Here is a 20996-nt window from a genome sequence, read left to right on the forward strand (position 1 = left end):
TTAGCATTATTATCATTCATAATTTCCTACAAAGTTACCTGGAAATATCTGCATTTAGTTGTGTTGACTTTATGAACAAACATTGATTTCTAAAAGGAATTTTCCAGAACTTCTGATTTAAAGTGGAAATGAATTTATGACTGCCTTATCAGTAGAAACGTTGACTGTTTACATTATCAGCTGTCCTGATGTCCACTGAATAAAGACATTCTAGGTTGCTCTATTAATTGGAATCAACTGGAAGTCCACAAACTGAACATTGTCATCAGTTCTTTTCTAGGAAATGATGGTATTTATAAACGGGATACCCACAATATGCCATACACTAGGAAATCATCCACAGAAACCTTTGATTGTATTCTCTTAAATTAGATTAATTCTGCTCTCAGACATGTTTGAATTTCAATGTTATTGGCAGCTTCCCAATAAGAAATGAGTCAGATTTGGACCAGACACAAAACATCTCTCCTTCTGACGGAGCTGATCAAACTTCAAATAGATGCTTCTGAGCAGGTCAAAGCTTTGATGGACAGAGATAATGTGTAAGGCCTCTTCACTTTGATCAACAGATACAATCAACAACTGCTTCTGTCTGACATTCAACAAACTGTTTAAGTGATGAGGATGGTAACAGCTCGTAGCTACCAATACGTTCAGGTCAGTAGGTTCGCTGTACAAAGAAAGCGATGGTGTCACTTCAGTGAACACCAGTGTTGTTCCAACAAGGACAATTAACACAATACTTGCTTGGAATTAAAAACCTCATTACGGAGGCTTAATTAATGATCTGGAAAGTAAAGGATATTAACAAAGAGCAAGTGATAACAGTGTTGTTGCATTTGCCACATTTAATCTAGTCTCCCTTGCAATCATGTAGAACATTTCATATTCACAATGACACATTTCATTATAATACCACAGTTTTTTGACATTGGACAATTATGAGGTAAAAATCCCCTAAGGCACAGTACTGTCCTTTTATGGAAAATGGTGCTATTACAGCATCCGCCTTGTTAGTGGAAAAGTCACAGATAAGCTATTGTACTGCCATAACGCAAGTGCCCCACTGACAAGGTTGCATATTTTTTGGAATGAGATGAGAGGAACAGGGAAATTAAATATGGCGTAGATAGCGAGCAGTAAGGACAGAAGTTCGGGCAATTTGTGTTCTTCCCTCAGCTATGTGACATTGAGAGGACCGTGTGTTTGGGAGATAAAGAAATGGGAGAAGTGACATCCGTCTGAATAGGACAGGAAGCAGGAAAAAGAAGAGAAAATGAAAAGGTAACATAAGGACAAATTATAAGTAAGAGGAGAATATAAAAGAGGACAGAAGGGAGACATGCTAAATCATTACTTCTTCAATATAAAAGAAAACGTGACTGGACATTGCTTGGAATCACCAGATATATATTTTTTTAACTCAAGGATTTTGCGGTAAAAATAGTGTTCTCATATTATTTTCAGTGTTTTCATCCATAAAAAAATAAAGAAACTCAGTGAAATCAATTGCCTGAATTAGTTAAGGTATACTTTGAACGTACTTGTTGTTTTTGCACTTTGCAGTGGCCCTGCTTCACTGTGTGTATCAATGCATGTAACAGACATTGGTTTTCAGAATTAGAACCACAGCCCTGCTGGTTTTTTAATTAAGGACTGATGCTCACCTGGGATGCCAGGTGAATGCAATTAGTATAACTGCACTTATGTAGGTGGTAAGATCAAAAAAGCAGCAGGGCTCTGGCTTCTGAGGACCTGCATTAAAACCCACTGAAGATCGGCATATTGTGCACATAGATGCGCAACACGGACAGAAGTTTAGATTTGGAGCGTCAACATAATTTAAAGTCCAAGAGAAGAAACCAGCCTATGACTTAGAGCATGTTTGCATATGCATACTTCAAGAGGAATGTGCAATCAGTAAAAAATCCTAGCTGTGAAAATGTTTCACAATATAAAGTATTTGACACAGACGGCAGCTTTGAGTGCTCCTATAACAGTCATCAAGTTAATATTATATATTCGTCTGTCTTGTAGGATGTTTGCACAGCAGCGCTGAGGACTTGGCAGTGCGAGCACGTACAGCAAATGTTGGTGTAAGGTCATGAACATTTGATTTTTCCCAGTGCTTTATTAATGTGGATCAGGCGTCTTTTAAGAGTAAATGTTCCTCCAATTGAACCTCATCAGAATGACCTGAGAAAATGACCCCCTTCATTTCCTCCATGTTTACTTTTACACATTAAAATTTGATTCGTGCTCTAATGATAGATGTTGGTGTGCGGAACACACTGGAGCAGAGAGTGTGGAGACTCACTTGGGTCGGAGAGGACGGAGTCTGTCTTGGGCAGAAACTGGTCACAGCGGATTCCCTGGTAGCCTTCTCGACACCTGCCGCACAGAAGAGAGGAATAAATCATGTCAATGTCAATGCAAGAGCTGCAAATAAACGGCCTGCGTACGTTTCGAGACAAACGAAGGGAAAAGCTCAGTCCTTGTGGAAGTGAGCTGAATAGTAAGAAAATGCAAAGAAAGGCAAGCTGACATGAAGAAGTGAACAGTGCGGCGATCTTTACGGCTGAAACCTGCAACGGGAAAGGATTTTCTTGAAGAAGACATCTGTCTTTTCAGCGAGATTCGCAAATTGAGGCTGCAGCAGAAAAGGAGCATCCAATTCCCATTAAGTGAGACCCTATAACCTTTCTCTGTGTGAAGCTAAATGAGTTTCGGGCTCCTTGCTTGGTCAAAGGAAATCTTCACAGAACGCACCAAAGGATGAATCAAAATGTAAAACTTCCTCCTAAAAACTGAGGAGTAAGAGCTGTGTTAAGGTGCAGCTGAACTTGATCATTAATCTGCTGTAAAAAGTTTGTTTTTTTTCCTTTTTGCTCAACAAATCTGATGAAGAGCGCTCGATTAACTGAGGACATATTCCACAGTTTTCTGGAAAGTCCTAAAACTTTCAAGGAATTTCGACCGTTGAATTTGATTGGCACATTCATGAGAGTGCCAGTCAGGCAGTGATCATTAAGCAGCTAATGAATTCTGAAATGTGCTTGAGCTGTTCTTCAGAAAGTCTCCCAGGGAAAGGCGATGCAACGCGAGTGTGTGTTTTTAATTAATTTCAGCTCAATACATACATCCTTATCAACATATATAATTGGAACTGTGCCTTACAGTGCACAGAGATAACATGGAGGCTAAAATGGCAGGGAGCAGAGAAGAGCCTAATTGGGGTTCTCAGTTGGTTTGAATATCAATATTTGCCTCTGGCCATTTGTACCTTGCCCGCTGCTGTTTTTCTCTGTTCCTCTTGAGGAAAATGCAAGTCATACATGCAAATAAAATACGAACTCCAGCAGCAGAAGGGGCTTGTGCTTCCTCTCTGATTTTGACCTGATCTATTCAATCTATCATTTGGTCACTTTCTTGACTATTCTCTTTCGCTAAGTCTCAATTTTCTCCTCCACCCAACCTGCATCCCAATTCCTCCCCTGTTTACCCCTGTGGCTTTGTTTCATTGACACCCCTGGAATTAATCAGTATCCGCTCTGACAAGATGACAGCGGCGCAAATATACATATCCCAGCGGTCCCCGCTTTTGGAAGCCCCCAGCTGAGAGAACATCTACGTCCACCCAGACAAAACACCAGAGCTGTGCATACAGATCAAGCTCATAAAAGAATGTAATGTGACATATCAAAGATTTTGCTCTGTGCAGAATGATAATAGAGCCCCTCTTTTTGTCTTTCATCTACGGTGAGTGATTTTAAATTATTAAATGAGCTGCAGTAGGTGGGGAAAGACGCACTCGGCTGTGCATGCCAGTTGTAAGCTTAAAGAGCATCTTGCCTGTTGGGAGGGGCCGAGGGCACATATGGTGAGACGTATGGTGAGAGCAGAGCCTGGGACACGGATGCTTAATTTAAACAAAATACGATTTTGTTGTGACATTGACTTCAAGTTCATATTATTCCTCAAAAAAAAAAAAAAGTCTGTATACAGACTACAAAATGCTAGATTTTTGAGTGTTAGCACACAGTACACGATTGTCCCACATTGCAATGCACCAAAGACACAAGAGCTGCAGCACAGTAAAATAAATTGTGGTGAAGAGACAGACCCAGAAATATCTGGCAAAACAAAGAAAATTAATGCTCGCAAACTGATTGACATTGCCACACATCCTGTACTGCATTATTTCCTGCAGCACAGAAGGGTGCAGTATGCTGTCTGGAACTGGACCACAGAAGAAATCTGACATGTCACAGTAGGAAAAGGTGTTTGGATGATGACTGAACTCCTTTTAGCTGCCTGCAGTTTAAAGTACCGGTGCAGACCTTCTTCACAGCAGGCGTTTTGAAATGTCATAGCAGCAAAAGCACAGTTGTCTCTGATAACACTACAAACAAGTGCATTCCATTTAGCTGAGCTTGGTCCAGGGTCCTGGTGTTGTGCATGCTGGCTCGGCTTACCGGGGCAAGTCAAGATGTCTGCCATGAGAAAGGTCTATCTTTGTGCTGTCATGGCACACGAGGAAACTGAAATCGGCATTAGCGATAATTAATGTTTTTAATAACACCTGAGAACTATGACAAGTTAAAGGGCCTGAATTTCTAACCATTCTGCGGCTTGAAGGGTGAATATTAATTAGCATAGCATGTAGTTTGTTTGCTGACTGAATATAAACTGGCTCTTAACTGCGGACATTTTAACAAATTGTACCGAGAGAGTTTCTGTTCGTCAAGCATGTAGTTTAGCAGATAACTGCATGTTGTACTTCCTATACGTATGAGGCTTCTTCTGAGGTATCACCTTGATGGCAAATAATAATTATATCAACTATGCTCTAAAGGAAGCCTCAACAACCTCATCATTTATCAAGGTGCAAGTATTGCTGCCCGTCGTCCAAGCTTGTTGTTCTCTGATTTTAGTGTTGCAACTTGTGATGCCAGATATGTGCTGTGTGGGAGCAGGAGAACAAAACAAACACAAGCAGCCACAGTGGCCTTGTTTTAAAGACACGATCTGAATCATTTCAAAACTGCAGTTAAAATGGTTTAAATGCTGTCATACTTCAGTTTATCAGATGCTTCAGCTCAGGATCAAAGTCTAACATGTCAACAAGTCACAGACGGACCTGTCTCTGTCTTAATCTCTGCTCATTCTGCTGTGTGCTCATTTAACTTCTCCCCACGCCCCTGTGACCTCAGCTGAGGAAACTCTGACAGGAGGCGACCTTTGTCGCGCCAAGTGGAGAGGAAGAAGATAATTAAAGGAATAGAGGCTTAACATGGTGACACTGTCTGTGTGTCATGCTCATTTGGGCCGGACTGTGCATACAGCGGCGGTTACACTGAAGAGTGCAGGAACAAATACTGCGAGGCGACAGAGATCACGATGCAATTATGCACAATTGCATAGACATACGGTCATTGTTGTGCGGCCATGGCTGCCACAAAAACTGATGTAATATCCCTCTTTATGTCAAACACTGTGCAGGATGTGAAGTTACTGTATCCAACAAACTGGCCTTTTGTTTTGTTCCCAGCAGGGATCAGAACAGTTAAGCGTTCCTTCATGAAGCGCCGAGAAATCTAAGAACGGACAAGAGACAGTCGAGGGGTGCTGAAGAGTTGCACGCCTTCTAATTAGCGCCACAGTCATTAATTACAGGAAAACAGGAAGGGACTGCATGCACGCATGTGTGCGAGCACGCATACCCGTGAATCTCTCACAGATGCACAAAGCAGCACGGGACAGGAGATAAATATAAATACGCTGCCTGGAGGATGATGAATTTCTGCGAAGGGAAGTGTGAAAACGCGCTGGTGCACACAGACACATACATATGCATAACAGGGGAAGAGCTCATCCCATCTAAGCTGTTCTAAAGTTATTCATGTATGTGGGAAACAATGACGTTTTAACCCTGTGATGTGAACTTAATATTCCATCTGAAGTTTATTTCATGACTGTAACAGCACGGCCTGAGTCTTTGGGATCATACAGAAGCAAAAATGCAACTTCTCATTGACTATTAATGTGATATATATCATTAAAAACACACAACCCACCACTAAATGTGTTAATAATTTGCAAACAAACTGTGTTTACTGACAAACTTTTCACAAAGTGTTCCTGAGCCCTTTATCAATCAAGTGTGAGCCTCACTCCATCCTCACTGTGAACCACTGAGCCTTTCCAGGATGATTCACACCCAATCATGATACTATCACCTGTTACCAATCAACCTGTTTACCTGTGGAATGATCTAAACAGGTGTTTTTGGAGCGTTCCACATCTTCCCCAGTCTTTAGTTGCTCCTGTCCCAACTTGCTCAACGTGTTGCTGCATCAGATTCAAAATATCAGATATTTACAAAAATGTATGAAGCTGATGAGGTCAAACATTAAATATATTGTCTTTGTGCTTTTTTCAGCTGAGTTTATGTCAAAAGGGTTTAGAAAATTATAACAATCCCTTTCATTATATTTTACACAGCATCTGAACTTTTAATCAGCGTTTTAATATTCAGCTGTCATGTTTCCCTGATACTATCATATTAAAGCTGAAGTAAATACATCCGTTTTTTTTTAAACAAGCAACAAAGCCCACTCTTGACACGTTTTTGTTTCTTTATTTAGCCTTGCTCTCTTTTTCAGTTCACTTACACAGTAACATTCACACTTTGAAGCTGCACAGTAGCACTACAACAGTTTCAGCTGGGGTTACAAGTGCTTCGCTGTAGGGCACCTCAGGGATTTATCCTGCAAATGCAGGATTTTGAACTGTCTTTAGGCTGCAAATTATGCATGCTACAATGTCTAACTTTAAAAGAACTGTTTGAAAGTTTGATCAAAAGTCTGGTTAAAACTTCTCACAACATTTGCATTGTACAGATCTGTAAGATATCTTGATCTTGACGCCTGACAGAAATCATCAGCCGGACACTTTCCTCATGTTCAATGTCAGGACAGACCACCGGCATGCTCTGCAGTGCTGTGCAGAGAGGCTGAAAACTGGCAAAATGAAGATAGATTTCTTAAATGTTTCCTCTAACACAACTGCTATATTGCTCTTCCTACATTCATTGTTTATACTGACTTCCCCAACAGTAAAGATGTGATTCAAATAAAATAATGAGGTAATTTGCACTGTCAAACATCAGAAGAAGTATCAGAGATCCAAACAAGCACTTCTCTCTTCTTGGCAGGGTGGCCATTTACACCAATTTAATGCAGTGCAGCCACACAACAGCGTGAGGCTCAACGGTCTATTAAAAGAAAATATGCCACAGTGCATTGGTCAGACTGTGACAGGTTGGTTCAATGATCTTCACATTGCGGGCCATTTTCTCAGCATGAAATTCATTTTTGAGCAAAATGGCCGATACACTTCGAGTAAACTGGCCAACAAATAACAGGAAATAGCCGAGAAAAAGGGCCGTTTTTGTCATGGCTGGAGCCTGACCTTCCAACAATGTGCTCAGTAAGGCTTTCAGAAGGTAAAAATCAACAAAAACTTCCAAATTAAAATGGTTCATGCATCCCGATCTTAACGTGGAACCTATTAAAAGCTTCAACATTTTTGCATAATGCTTGTTTAAACCTTTATCTTTCTAATCAATCGCTGTTCTGAGCTTTCCCTGAATAGTAATGAACTGCTTCAAATATGGACCCATTTTTCAAAGATGATGCCACATAACTAACTCTGCTAACACTGTTGCTCCGCTCACACAGGAAATTACATCAAACATTTTTGGATGCAATGAAAAACAAAAACATGGCAGCCCACGTGCGTCGAACAGGAACAGGTGTAACAGATATCCTTCGTTGTGTTTCTTGCAATTAGGTTTTATGCGGCGATGATGAAGAAGACTGCCAAACTGTCTTTGGATACTCAATGAAGTCATATCGTTTGATGTATCAAATCCTAATGTAATCCAATATGTCTGTTTGGCTTTAATAGCAACTTGCTGCCTGGAGGTTTGTTTAATCAGACCTGCAGACAACCAAATACAATTGACAGCCCAGACTTCAAAGGAGGCCTGAGATTATTACTTTTCTGCTTTAATGACATTACATATCTCTCACCTTCATATGTGTTTCCATTCATTCTGCCCTTTCTTGATGGGACAGAAAATTGAAATGAAAATCTAGCTTCACTGGGTATCAAGGGAAGCCTTTCTCCCAGACAGGGTGATTGAAATGCATCTGGGGCGCCACGTCTCAGCCTCACAGTTTATGAGAGGCAAGCCGGGCGTGAAGCTGTGTGTGCGTCGTGTGTGTTGTTGTGCATGTATGTGTGTGCATATGTCTCTGTATGTTTGTGTTTCACACATGGACAAAAAGAGAGCGAGTTGTCTTGGAAGCACTACTGAATATGCATATCCAAGTGTGTGTGTGTGTGTGTGTGTGTATGTGTGTGTGTGTGTGTAAGCAGTGAGAAACACAAGCCAACAGGATCTCTCATTCGAGTGAGCTCTGCCTGCATTCAGATGGGTGAAATATACGGGTGAAATGTTGTAGGGCGATCACAGAATTTCCAAAAAAATCAACATGGTGGTGAGTGTGTCTGCAAATGCACCTTAACACCAGAAGCTTCTTTCATAAAGAGCTGTTCTGGTCGTAGAGTTGCTCATAGCTCAAGGCTGATCTAACTTGTCCAAACTATGAGCTGCGTTTTCAACAATCAATGTCATCTGCTGGACAACTGACAAAAAGGGTCTTGATGGACAATTTGCTCGGGAGCAAGGCTTTTTTTAATTATTAGTTTTATGGTTTTCATGCCTTTATTAGATAGCCGACAGCAGAGAGATGACAAGGAACGAGAAGAGAGAGTGACAGGGAATGGCATGCAACAAAGGTCCCTCGCCGGACACAAACCAGGGACGCTGTGGTTTATGGTCGGCGCCTCGGCCCTCAGGCGGGCTGGCCTGACAAGACAAGTTAATTGGCTTTGGTGGACGGAGCTGAGCAGCTTAAAGTGGTGACTCAGTCGGCCATGTTTTGTGGCCATAATGCATAACAGATTATTCCTACTTGCTGTACGCAACCAAGGGATATAGATGTCTTATGGGAAGTGAGTATTTTCTGGATATTGAGTATAAAGCATTGTCCGCCTTTGTGAAACTGGCCCCAGAACCTGCTCTTCAGACCACTCATGCCGGTCTTTCCTCTGTCTCTCCAGCTCTCATTTACATTCTACTTCACTACTCTATGGAAAACAAAGGGGGAATAAGGAGAAAAACAAATATTTGTGGTGGCCAGAGGAACACGCTTGGCATCACATCCTGTTCGTAGCACCGTGCAGCACAATGCGAAGCCTCTCTGTATGTGGGCATTCATTTCTAAACGCATGCACTGTTTTTCTGCGATCATTTAGACTCCAGGTGATGTGAGTATCTTGATACTAACAGTGCCACAGCGCAGGAGGGCTATTTTCTGTTTTACTGTTTCAGATTGAATTCTACTTTTTTGATCTTTCTACATGTCACATCAGGGTTTTTTCTGCATTCATGTATTTGTCCCGGACCACCACAATGTGAACAGTGGACGAAACACCACCACATGATGATTTATTGGTTGATTATGACTTTCTGCTCTCGCTCTCTCTCCGTCTCACACACACACAAACAACAGTGTTTAGACTTTGTTCTGTAGACTTTTTGTATATTAACAGCTGCCAAAGTGCATTTTAGCACTTTTCAATTAAACTTATTTTATCCGTCCAAGTGAATGAAGCCAGCTGCGATTAATTGCATTAACAATCACTACCCCTCCCATCTACCGACAATCACACATGAAACACACACACACACACACACACAAAGTCCTCCTGTAATTGCACTGACTGTGGTCCGACCTCGCCTGTTGAGTTGAGGCCTACTTGTGTGCTGTTGTTTTGTAAAAGCTCGTCAGTGCACCTGGTTGGTGTCGATGTCCTTCGGTATCACGCTGGATTCAATAAGTTGTATCATGAACAACAAGCCGCCTCCATATGCGACTCTCCTGTCTTTCACACAGTAATCTTACTGGATCACTGTGAACCCAGAAAATTAATTTAAGTATGAGACTTCCGAACAAGCAGGAGGAGCACATTTGCATCTGAGGATGTTCTTGTGTTGTGGTGGTCCAATCCAATTTCAGTTTAATTCCAGTAAGTGGCCTCTATGAAGTTATAATTACCAAAGTAGCTTTTTGAAGAAGAACATGTTCCTTTAACAGTTAATCAAACCAGATCACAGGGCGCTGTGAAGTTCCCCGGGTTTCTGTTCCGTTTAGGCGTAGCCTGACCCCCTTTTGGAAAGAAATGTAAGTGAAAGCCTCAGTCTTAAAGTTCACATCACCACCTGAGAGTCAGGTCAAGTGTAAAAGTAGCACCTCCCTTCCTCCAACTTGCACAGATCAAATTCTGAGCATGTCAGTCAAATTCAGCCCGACGATGCATCTCCATGTTCACAGTCATCTGAACATTTCCTGCTCTTTTCTCTCTGGATGTTTCCAGTTGTCAAACGCGACTGACTGCTGAGCTCCTCTCGTTTTTAAATAAAACATGCCTCCCACTGAATGTTGCATACATGCCATGGTGTTTGAATGTGCGCCCTTTCCTCCATCTCTCCACGGGTCCCGTGAAACCTCACCTTCACCTCGCAAACCTTTCAACAGCGGCAGGAAGTCGCTCAATAATTCACAGCTCCGCCTCGCCGCTGATCCCAAAATTAAAACAAAAACACTTTCCCTGATGTGCCTCATAATTTATTCTTCTCTCCACCACTCATCTTTTACTTCAGTTCCACTTGCTATTTTCCTGCTCCTCCATCTCCATTAACCAGAAGAACTGGGAGAGAAGAAACCATTCATGGCGACCAGGAGGACGTTTGGTTCCACATACATAACAGAACTTCCACCAAACTTGTTGTTTTACATCCGACAGCCAAAAAAGAAAGCAACACTGGAGTTATCCAATCAAAGTGCTACATCAGTTCTTTCAGCATCTCTCGAGCAGTCGCTGGCACGAGACAGCAGAACATTCAGGAGCAGAAGAGTAAAAAGAGTTAAAAAAACACAAAGCTGACGTCCTGCCTCCTCAAATATGTAAGTACACATCAGCGATACCATGTGGAGACTGAGAGGAAGCGGAACTGGTCAGCAGGTGCTGCTTGCCTGCTTTTCTCCGGCTAGTTTCCAATGCAGCTGAAACTGAAGGCGGTTAGTTAAAAGCGGACGCAGCAGTCCTCGCCTGCACACTCAGAGAAACAGAAGGCACAACTCCAGATAAAGAAAGATGCGTGCAGACATGATACAGTACATCTGCCTCTTGTTGCCATGGTGCGATGGATGAAATCCATCATTGAACTGCTGTATAAATCAAAGCTTTACATCGAGTACAGTTCAAGGCTTACAATCGATTCTTGTGGAAAACAGAATTAGAAAAAAGTCATTATGATTGTTATTGTTGCGAATTATGTGAGGGATTAATTCTTTGCACTCTTTGATGATCTTTTTACGCAATAGTTGATAAGATTAACCCTTTGTAAGACTCTTTTTATGAGTCTTTGTACCAGAGTTGTTTAATTGTGAGGGGAAGGTCACTAAAGGCCAACTGACAGACAACATCTATACCAACGCTAGGGCCATGGTTGACTGAGGAAGTCTTCCAGGAACTGGTCAATCTTATCATTTGCATTTTATGAGTCTAGCAACTTGCCCTTGATCCATCACTATATAAGGTGAATGCTCTGAAAGTCTGGCAGAGAACGCTGTGGACTAGTCTTCTCTCCATGCTGCATGAAGTAAAGAGATCTGATTCATCACACCGTGTTTGTAATTCTTCAGAGAATTAGCACTCTCAAATCTACGAGAAGAATTTCTTCAACAATTATTTGCGTTTTCATCCAAAACATGGCTAAATACATGGCTATATTGACATATTTGTGGCACACATTTAGCTGTCACACGCACCTGCACTTTCCTAAATCGGTAAACAATAAAGACTGAAACTCGGTCGCGGGTGGAGTTTATTCTAACAGGAGAGTCCAAGCTGACTGGAGCCGCCGTCCTCCATGAGGAAGCGAGCTACAAACTGCCAATATTACCTTTTCTGCAATGTTTTACCATAGCGCAGCAGGAACAAACGAGACAACAGCAAACAACAGAGGCCGAGCCTGTAGCTCGGCTCAGAGGGCAGCATGAACATGCAGCTTCTCTGGCTGATCGTAAGCCCCCCTGCACACCCCGGCTCCTCTTTCTACTTCAGCAGAAGTCACCTCATACTCAGAAGCCTATCATGTCACTCTCTATGAATACTTTCCTCTGTCTTATGCAGCGATCTTGATACGGGCTGGAAATACCATTAACGGTGAGATAACACTTAAAATCCGAACCCTTATCTCTTTTTCATTCTGCCCCCCTCTCTCCATTTCTTTGCCTGTCTTTCTCCTTATGAATATTAACACTTTATCACTTACACCACTTATCTCTGCGCTTAATAATTCCCTCCCTCTAAGTCACTTTGATTAGATGGTTTGTTCATTCTATCGACACTGGCGTTCAGGAAATATCTCTTCATTGCATCTGAATGTTAAAGGGGTTGCTGAGGTACTTAGATCGATTAAATTAGCTGTTATCTCTGCTGGCGATGAGCAACAAGTCCCCCCAACACCCCCACCCCCACTCCCCTCTGCAACAGCGACCTGTACAGTTTGCACACACATTCTTAAGATTGCATATACAAGGCGGATAATGAGCGTCTTGGGCTTTACAAAGCTAACTCTTCAGTGCCAGTTAAAAATGTCTCCACTGACACCTGTGAGTGATTCTGGTTCCAGACGGAAGTCCAACAATGAAATAATATCTATTCAAAATGACATTGAGCTACATTTTACATGAATCTTTCTTCTCAAAACAGCGCTGATGACAGGTTTTAAATTCAGTGAGCATTAATCTGTGCACAAACACACTTACACTCAGTTGACGACCTCAAATTGGGTTCCCCCAATCATGATTGTGCTGGTTATCTGTGAAGCAGCTCAAAAAACTTTTTGTAATGTTTAAGACGTATGGTTAATCCTTTTCTGTCTGAGTGCACACTCCCGTCCACTTACTTTTGTCTAGCTTTGGTCACATGGTTTGAGACCTTCATGCGACGGCATACGATGATATTTTAGACAGCGTGCAGTTTGGGACGATCGGTTTCTGTTTCAATATGAAAACGCTTCTGCACACAGAGCCAGATCTAAAAGGTTTTCCCACTGTAGTGTGAAACAACTTGACTACTCTGCAAAGAGCCCCTCACCCCAAACCCTTCCAACACCTTTAGGATGAATCGGTACGCCATTTACAAGCCAGGCTTCGTTGCCAAACAACAGTGACCGACCCCACTAATGGTGTTTGGTCGCTGAAAGGGAGAAAATTCTGCAGCCAGGTTTCAAAAATCTGGTAGAAAGCCTGAAACCAGAGGAGTGGCGGTTGTTACAGCAGCAGATTAATGCTCACGGTTTTGGAAAGACATATCCAGCAATCACATGTAGTTTCTGTGGTGTATCAGGTTTGAAAAAACGAATGGACTGGTTTGTCTTACACATGACCAAAACACATTGAGCACATTCCCGTACAAATCCAGGAAATACAGTATGCGTCCTATAAACTATGGCGTCTTTGTCCTGTCCTCTGTTATAATTTGTCACGAGTGTTTCACCCTCTGTTTTACTTGTTTTCTGCTTGACGTGCTATAGTGGCCTTTGGCAGTTGAAACAATGAAAAAGGCTGGACTTGCCACAGGGGTGGCAGCATTATCACATCCTAATTTCAGAAAATATGCCAAAACACCCAAATGCCAAAGGAGGATTTATGCAGGAGAGCGTGCAGCTTGTGCAGAAAAACAATAGTCTCACGAAAGCTTTGACCTTTGGATAAAATTAAGCAGCAGGAAAGTCCATCAGGGTAATCAGATAATTAAACTTGCCCCTTTTGGATTATTTTGTGTCCCCTCGGAAATATTTTCTCACTGTGAAAGTGTCACTTGCATGCTGCTGATCCCGTTAGAGGGCACGCCTAAGAAGGCATTTGGCAAGGATAATACTTCACAAAGGAATTTTAAGTTAGAAACCTTCTGGAAACAGGCAGTCACTTCATCTCCCAATGGTGGGATTTAAATTCTTATACATGTAAAATGGAATCTCACTGCTGGAACAATGTGCAATCGCTCCCATCAGCAATGTTACTGAAAGCAGCTGCAAAGATATTAGATTAGAAATAAATCCACCGTAAAATCTGAAGTGGATGTGTATGAAGGTGGGCGAACTGCACTAATAAGACAAGTCTCGTGCCTCAATTTGCCTTCACAGGGAGGATACAGAACACTGTGATTTATATGTAGACGATGCAGGATCTCCATTTGTAGCTTCTGCTGTAATGCAAGTTAACTGGGATGTTCAATGAAAAATCCACTGTACTTTCAAACTTCTGGTGTTCTTTTATAGCACCACTGTCTACATAAATTTAATAAAGTTTTTTAGGGATTAACATTTCTAATTCTACCATCAATTTTTTTTAAATCAACATTTATGTTTCGCTCATTGTTAAACATTAGTTATCACATGTTTCAGGCAATTAACTAAAATAATGTCATGCTTTCACTGTTCTGCAGCAACAGCACAAAGTCGCTCTCTGCCTTCATGTTTGCAATTAATACAGGAGCAACAGAAAGCAAAAACAAGCTACAAGATCTATTTTGTCATTATTTCTGACCCGTAGCGCTTGAATGCACGGCCAGCTGAATTCAAATCATCAAAACCAGGAAGAAGCTGCTTACACAGAGCACTTGTGAGCAGCATTGCACACGCTGCAAGCCAATTATTTTTAGGAAAGGAGAGGTGCCCACAAAGGTTATGGGAAAGCAAATGCTGGTAAGACAAAGCAGATGCTGTGATGGTTTACTGAGCTAACACTGGCTCCCGGTTTCTGGGAAAATATCCGAGCATCTTCATTATCAAAGTATAATTTGTCATCTGCTCAACATTTGCTTATCCCTTGAAACAGTTTACAGTTTTTGACCTATCCTGATGATTTGTGTTATTTCTTAAACTGGTTTTATTTCTGGTATTATAGAACCTACAGCCTTAGGAGAGTGTCAGTAAGATTGCTGTGATGAACATAATCAATCATAAAAATAACTGAAAATGTGTTTTATCCGTATGATGTGCCCATAAGAAGCCCCACTACCTCTAGGTAATATGGGACAATTTCAGTTTAATCATAACACAACCTGAGGATGGAGAAAGGGATTATATGACGTGACATTACCAATTTTCAGAGGATTATTACCCCACACTGATGATTAAGGACTTTGGCATACACAGTTCCCCAATCCTGAGAGACAGATGTCAAAATAATGGCAAAAACAATGATTATCCCAGCAAAAGTCCATCCAGTTTCTTAGATATCACACTTGACAGGTGCTTATTTCTACTGCTGGCTTTAGTTACACTTCACAGCTAACATGGAAATATGAGAATGGAGCATCTCTCTGAGAATTCAAATCTTCCTTTTCTGCAAAGTGGCTAAAACCAATATTTTACATAATTAGAGCAGCTGGGTTCCCATTCAAATCTATTGCAAATTGTAACTAAACTTCAAGAAAATCAGAAAAAGAAAATGCAAATGAATGTTTGTTTCTATCCACGACTGTTTATTGCAATTATTAGGAACTGGTTCATTGAGAAAACCAGTAGGTGGCACCAACTCTTCAGTCAGAAGAGCATCATACTTTGCAGAAGAAGAGGGCGCAACAAGATGATGTGATTAACAATCTGCCAGCTGAAGGTCACACCATGAAAAAAAAAATGCAGAAAACGCGATGGAAATGTGACATTTCTGTTAGTTTCATGTATTAATGTGAGTCACATCAGATCTGTGCGCAGCAACGAGGAGATGTTTTAATCTGCAGAGGCACCTCAAGCAAAGCACTTCTGCAAAGCTTTTTTTTTCCCAATTTTGCCATTTCCACGCACCTTTTCTATTGCACTGCTTTGAAATGTGCATCAGAATATATTGATGGAAACATTGCTAATGCATCAAATGACAGCGATGCAAAAAGTCAGGACAGATGATCACAGAAGAAAACTTAGCAGGAGAAACCGGGGAGGGGTGGATGTGATTTGCACACATTCGCGCCTAAAGTAATGACCGTAGGTGTTCTCTGAACTCTCAAACAAAGCAGGATCGCTTTCATGGACAGGTGGGTTTGATAAAAGTGTCAAGTGCATCCCCATCACCTGTCGCACTTCAGGAGTGTGATCACACTGCATTGCTATTTATAACTGCTCTGTTTCATGTCCCTTTTAAAGAGCTATTTGACAAAATACTGTCAGATCATGTTCTGATGACAGCGCATTAATAAAGAAAACTGAGCAGATTCTCTGTGCAGTTTTGCATTTGGTGCTCAGTTTAGACTGTGACGGGGGTCCAGGGGTCTCCCTTGTTCACTGCTATTGCTTCTTACACAACAATGACTTGCAAAATTAGCTTTGGGACAAATGAATCATCATCATTTAAGAAAATCACTGACAGGTGCTGCGTTATATAACTAATGTCATGTAAGAAGAAAAATCATTGCATTCACACTATTCTTTAGCAAACAGCGGCTTATGCCAGAGTGTCATTTACCGCCACTTAAGGCACAAAGCCTTCCAGAAACCTTTCAATCATGTGGTTAATGATGTAAAACGCTGGGCTGGTTTAGGCACCAAGACTGCTTGGTCAGGTTTAGGAAAAGATGGTTAAGTGTTGTTTTCACACAGGACATGAACCTCCGTCTCCTAGGTGAAAGTCGTGCGTTTGTTTGACCCATCCATCCACATCACCTTCCTCCCTATGCAGACTTTTAGCTTTTTATACTACGTCACCTTGCTCTCAGTATCTAATGTTGCTGCAGATGGGTTTACAGTGGAGCTAGCTCAAAGTCTGGTGTGTTTCATAGGGACAAGGGTCGTGACAAAGCATCAGTATTTGATGTTCTGTTAACGAGACCAGGCTCGTCATAGATGCTACTTTTACTTTGCCATATTTTGCACAGCTGAGATTAAATGTAAATTTACACAGATCATTACAAGCTCACAAAAGTGCTTAGGACTAATCTTAAGAAGGAACTGGAAGGTGTTTCACAGCACTCCAGCCAGTCGTTTTAATGGTTTTGAAGAGAGAATAACTCAAATCCATGTTTTACGCAAAAGCCCTCATGTCAAGAAGCAGGCGAGACTCTTGAGCTCATGACATGAAAAGTGGAATTCCTGTACTCATATCTGGACTAAGTCCACCCTTCAAACAGTATCTGTGAAACAGATTTCCAATTATGCTAATACAGTGACTGATGTCAACTAGTCTTAATTGGAAAAAGAACGAGAAAACGATGAAGTGAAGGAAGAAAACTTGAGGCCACTTCAAGTCTTGAATGAGGTTGGCCTCGTGTAAGCTCAATTTTAAACGGAGCCATCCACCTCTACTCTCACAATGAGTCAAGGAATGATGACTGAAATAAGAAGGACAGACAAGTTTGCTAATTGGTGGAACCCTTTTCATCTCCATCAATTTTAATCTTGAACAACAGAACATTACACTTGCAAAAGATCGCAGACAGTGAAGAAGACAGAAAGTGGAGGAAAATAGCTGCAACAACAGAAGCAAAAGTGAACCTCCCAAAAATCTGTTGTGAACAGCATTCTTTAGAGGAGGGAGGGAAAAAGAGGGAAGAAGCTTTGTTATGAGGACAAGGAAGAGGCGAGAGGAAATAATTACTACATTACAGGAGAAGCCATTTACACAAGACTTCCGTCGTGCCGCAGGACTGGCAGCATGTAGCGGCGTATGTGACCCAAAAAACCTGAGAAACACACCTTCATCATTCCATGAGAAGAGGAAAGAAACGAGAGCAAGGCTGCCTCTGATACCCAAAATCTGTTTTGTTCAACCTCGCCGGAGAAAAAAAGAGTCTACTGTAGTATACTTCCTTTCACTTTCACCTTTTTGAGATAAAGTAAAGAAATGAGGCTGACAAATTTAGTAAAAAAACAGATTTTTAAATGTATAGGATGAATTGTAAAGAAATTATGGTGACAATGTCAACAAAGGGACAAATGTCACATATTCCACATACAAACCTGATTCCAAAAACCTCTTTTTTGACAGCTGCTCAACTGAAAAGAGTACAAAGAAAATAGATTTAACCCCTAAACAGCGATTGTCGCGAATTCGCATCATACCGCTTTAATCTAGCCGAATCGCGCATGTATTCCTCTAATGCTGGTTTGTGCATATTCAACACACACCTAGGAACCTTTTGCAAGCACTGGTTTCTCGTCGGACCGGTCAAAGTAAAAAAAAAAAAAAAAAAAGTTGTTAAAATGTAATGGTTGTAAGCCAATTTTGTGGCTGTTTTGATGAAATAAATGAATTTCGAATGGCTTTTATTTATTAATTTAGAATTTTTTTTTATTGCATTCAAGCATTAACACCTAAATTTACATCTATTGTATGTGCTACAGAAAAATTAACAAACTCCTCTTAATTTAGGATCAATTTGAAAGCAAAAACACAAAGAATTAGTTTTTTTTATATAATTCTAAATAAATTCAGGCGTCAAGGGGTTAATGCAACCAACTTCATTGATTCATTGATATCTGCTTATTCTGAATTTGATGCCAGTAAACAAGTTGGGACAAGAGCAACAAAAGACTGGGAAAGATGTGGAACGCTCTAAAAACACCTGTTTGGAACATTCCACAGGTAAACAGGCTGATGGTATTAGGTGACAGTGTCATTGAAGGGGCATCGTCGAGAGGCTCAGTCGCCTTCGAACACCACCACAAAATGCAAACCCTATCTGGTGAATGGAGCTGAAGTTGGCAAAATGAATGTTCGTTATTATCAAAGTGGCTTTTGTGTATTTGTAAACTTCTTCGGCATTTGATTGCGTACATGTGTAAATCTTATTTTTATCGGTTTATCGTGACACACGTTTGTCACCAGCTTTGACACAGATCTCTCTCCTTTGAGGCTGGACCGGTTTTCCTGCTGCTCTGCAGGAGCAGCTTAGTGCATCGTGTCAATTTGACAGGGCCATGTTTTACAGTGGCGAGGAGGGAAAAGACCACGCGGGGGAGAGAGAAGCAGATATATGGACACAATACGTGATATGAACTCACAAGCATGCATTGCCTCCTATAATTGTACGAATGTGTGTGTGTGTGTGTGTGTGTGTGTGAGGTGTTGAGAGAGACGAGCGCAGGGGTGGCAGCTGTAGTATTAATTAGGCAGGTGAGATGAGTGGACTGCAGCATCATTACATTGGCAATTAGAGTGCAGTCTATTTCCCTCGCATGCCCCCGGCTCTGAGAGAGGAGTGCAGAACTAGTTGGGAGACGGAGAGAGAGGAAAAGATGAGGTACAAAGAAAAAAGATTGAGAAATGCAGGTGGGAGAGCGATTCAAAGGGAGAGGGGATGTTATGTAGCCGCGACTCATGAAAAGGATTTATCGCTAATCCCTCGAGTGATAGTCAGCTTCCATGATCTCCACCGCCGTGCCAGTCAATCACAGAACAATGCCACGTGTTAATAGAATGCAGCTGTTATGACACGTTCTCTGGATATTTCTTTTCTTTCGGTGCATGGGTGTCGACTTACAGTGCGGTGATGGACGACTTAAACTCTTCACAGAAAGGAGCAGCAGCCTCTGGATGCAACGCCACACGTCAGCGTGCCTCCATTCTTCTTTGCCTCCGGTGTGCACAAACACACACTAACACACTTTCCGAAAGACATGTAAGACTGAGAATTCCCTCCCCCGTGAAGCAGGCTGACCCCCTTTAGCCGGTCCAACACAAACTACATGATAAATGTGCACTCAGCATTAAGGCTAACATAAGAAGAACATGACAGCAAATGTCAGTGTGATTAAAGATTATTTGAACAGAGAAAAATGGAGTTTAAAGCACGAGAAAGTCCACATTTGGAGGTGGATGGATGCGTCAAACTAACACAGTTTCACCCAGGAGACCCGCCCCGTGTCCTGTGCGTGAGGAGCAGGTCACTAATCCGAAGGAAACTGACTACTTCACAACATTAACCACGTGAGGATAAAGGTCCTGCACGACGAAAGTTCGGTTCAACCAAAACCAAAGCAAACAGCGACTGTTTCACAACGTTAACCACGAGTCGATGAAGCTGTGGTACGTCTATTGCAAGGTACTTTTCCATCAGTCACATATACAGTCATATATGTGGTTTTTGGAGTCGTTGGCAATCGACCTATTCGGCCGTTTCGGAATGAGGACATGTCGAACAAAGCTAATGCTTTCAGACAAGATAAACTGTTTGACATCAAAAAGAAGAAACACATCTGTAAACTGGCCCCATCCAAACACAGACTTTCACTATTCTCTGTTCTTTTCTCTGTTCTTGATTTGTGTTAAAAATTTGTCTGAATTTTGAGTCCAGTTGCACAAAACCTTTTCTTGTCTTCAGCTGAACTGAATAGTTTAGCTGGGCTACATGTTGCCCAACAGCACCAGAGGTATGAATTCTAAGGGAGAGGAACTATAACATGACAGAAAAAGTAAAGGAATGACTCCTATTGAAAATTTGGTGACACATAGTTGTGCCGACTGGAGTAAACAACTCACAAACTCCCTGAATGCCTGAAGAACCGCCTGACCTGGTGAAACATAGACCCTGCCAGGTATTAGCCTCCTCCTTATTTCGTTTTGAACTCAATTTTTAGTGTCAAAGCATTTAAGGGGAGCAGAAGCTCGGCCACAGCCACCAATCCGGTGGGAAAACTGTTGGTGGACACAGAATGAGCTTTTTGTCACGCATTCAGATGCATTTCAGTCACTCTGAAATGTGTTGCCGGTGTCTGAACAAGCTCTGGCCCCTGGGGGATCCGTGGCTTGGATGAACAGGGTTGTGCTTTGGTGTCTGCGTTGGTCGGGCGGTGC

The 20996-nt window shown here is 41.7% G+C and overlaps 1 protein-coding gene across 1 annotated transcript in view; it reads right to left on the reverse strand.

Annotated features, from left to right (window-relative positions):
* The window catches only part of LOC121614302 (pro-neuregulin-3, membrane-bound isoform), a 325012-nt gene that overhangs the window by 59296 nt on the left and 244720 nt on the right, over positions 1-20996 (reverse strand). Inside the window, exon 3 of the mRNA XM_041948116.1 lies at positions 2318-2391. Within this exon, the coding sequence (XP_041804050.1) occupies positions 2318-2391 (74 nt within the window). The remainder of the gene's footprint in view (positions 1-2317; positions 2392-20996) is intronic.

This window comes from Chelmon rostratus, chromosome 11 (assembly GCF_017976325.1).
Source record: "Chelmon rostratus isolate fCheRos1 chromosome 11, fCheRos1.pri, whole genome shotgun sequence".
Classification (NCBI taxonomy): Eukaryota; Metazoa; Chordata; class Actinopteri; order Chaetodontiformes; family Chaetodontidae; genus Chelmon; species Chelmon rostratus.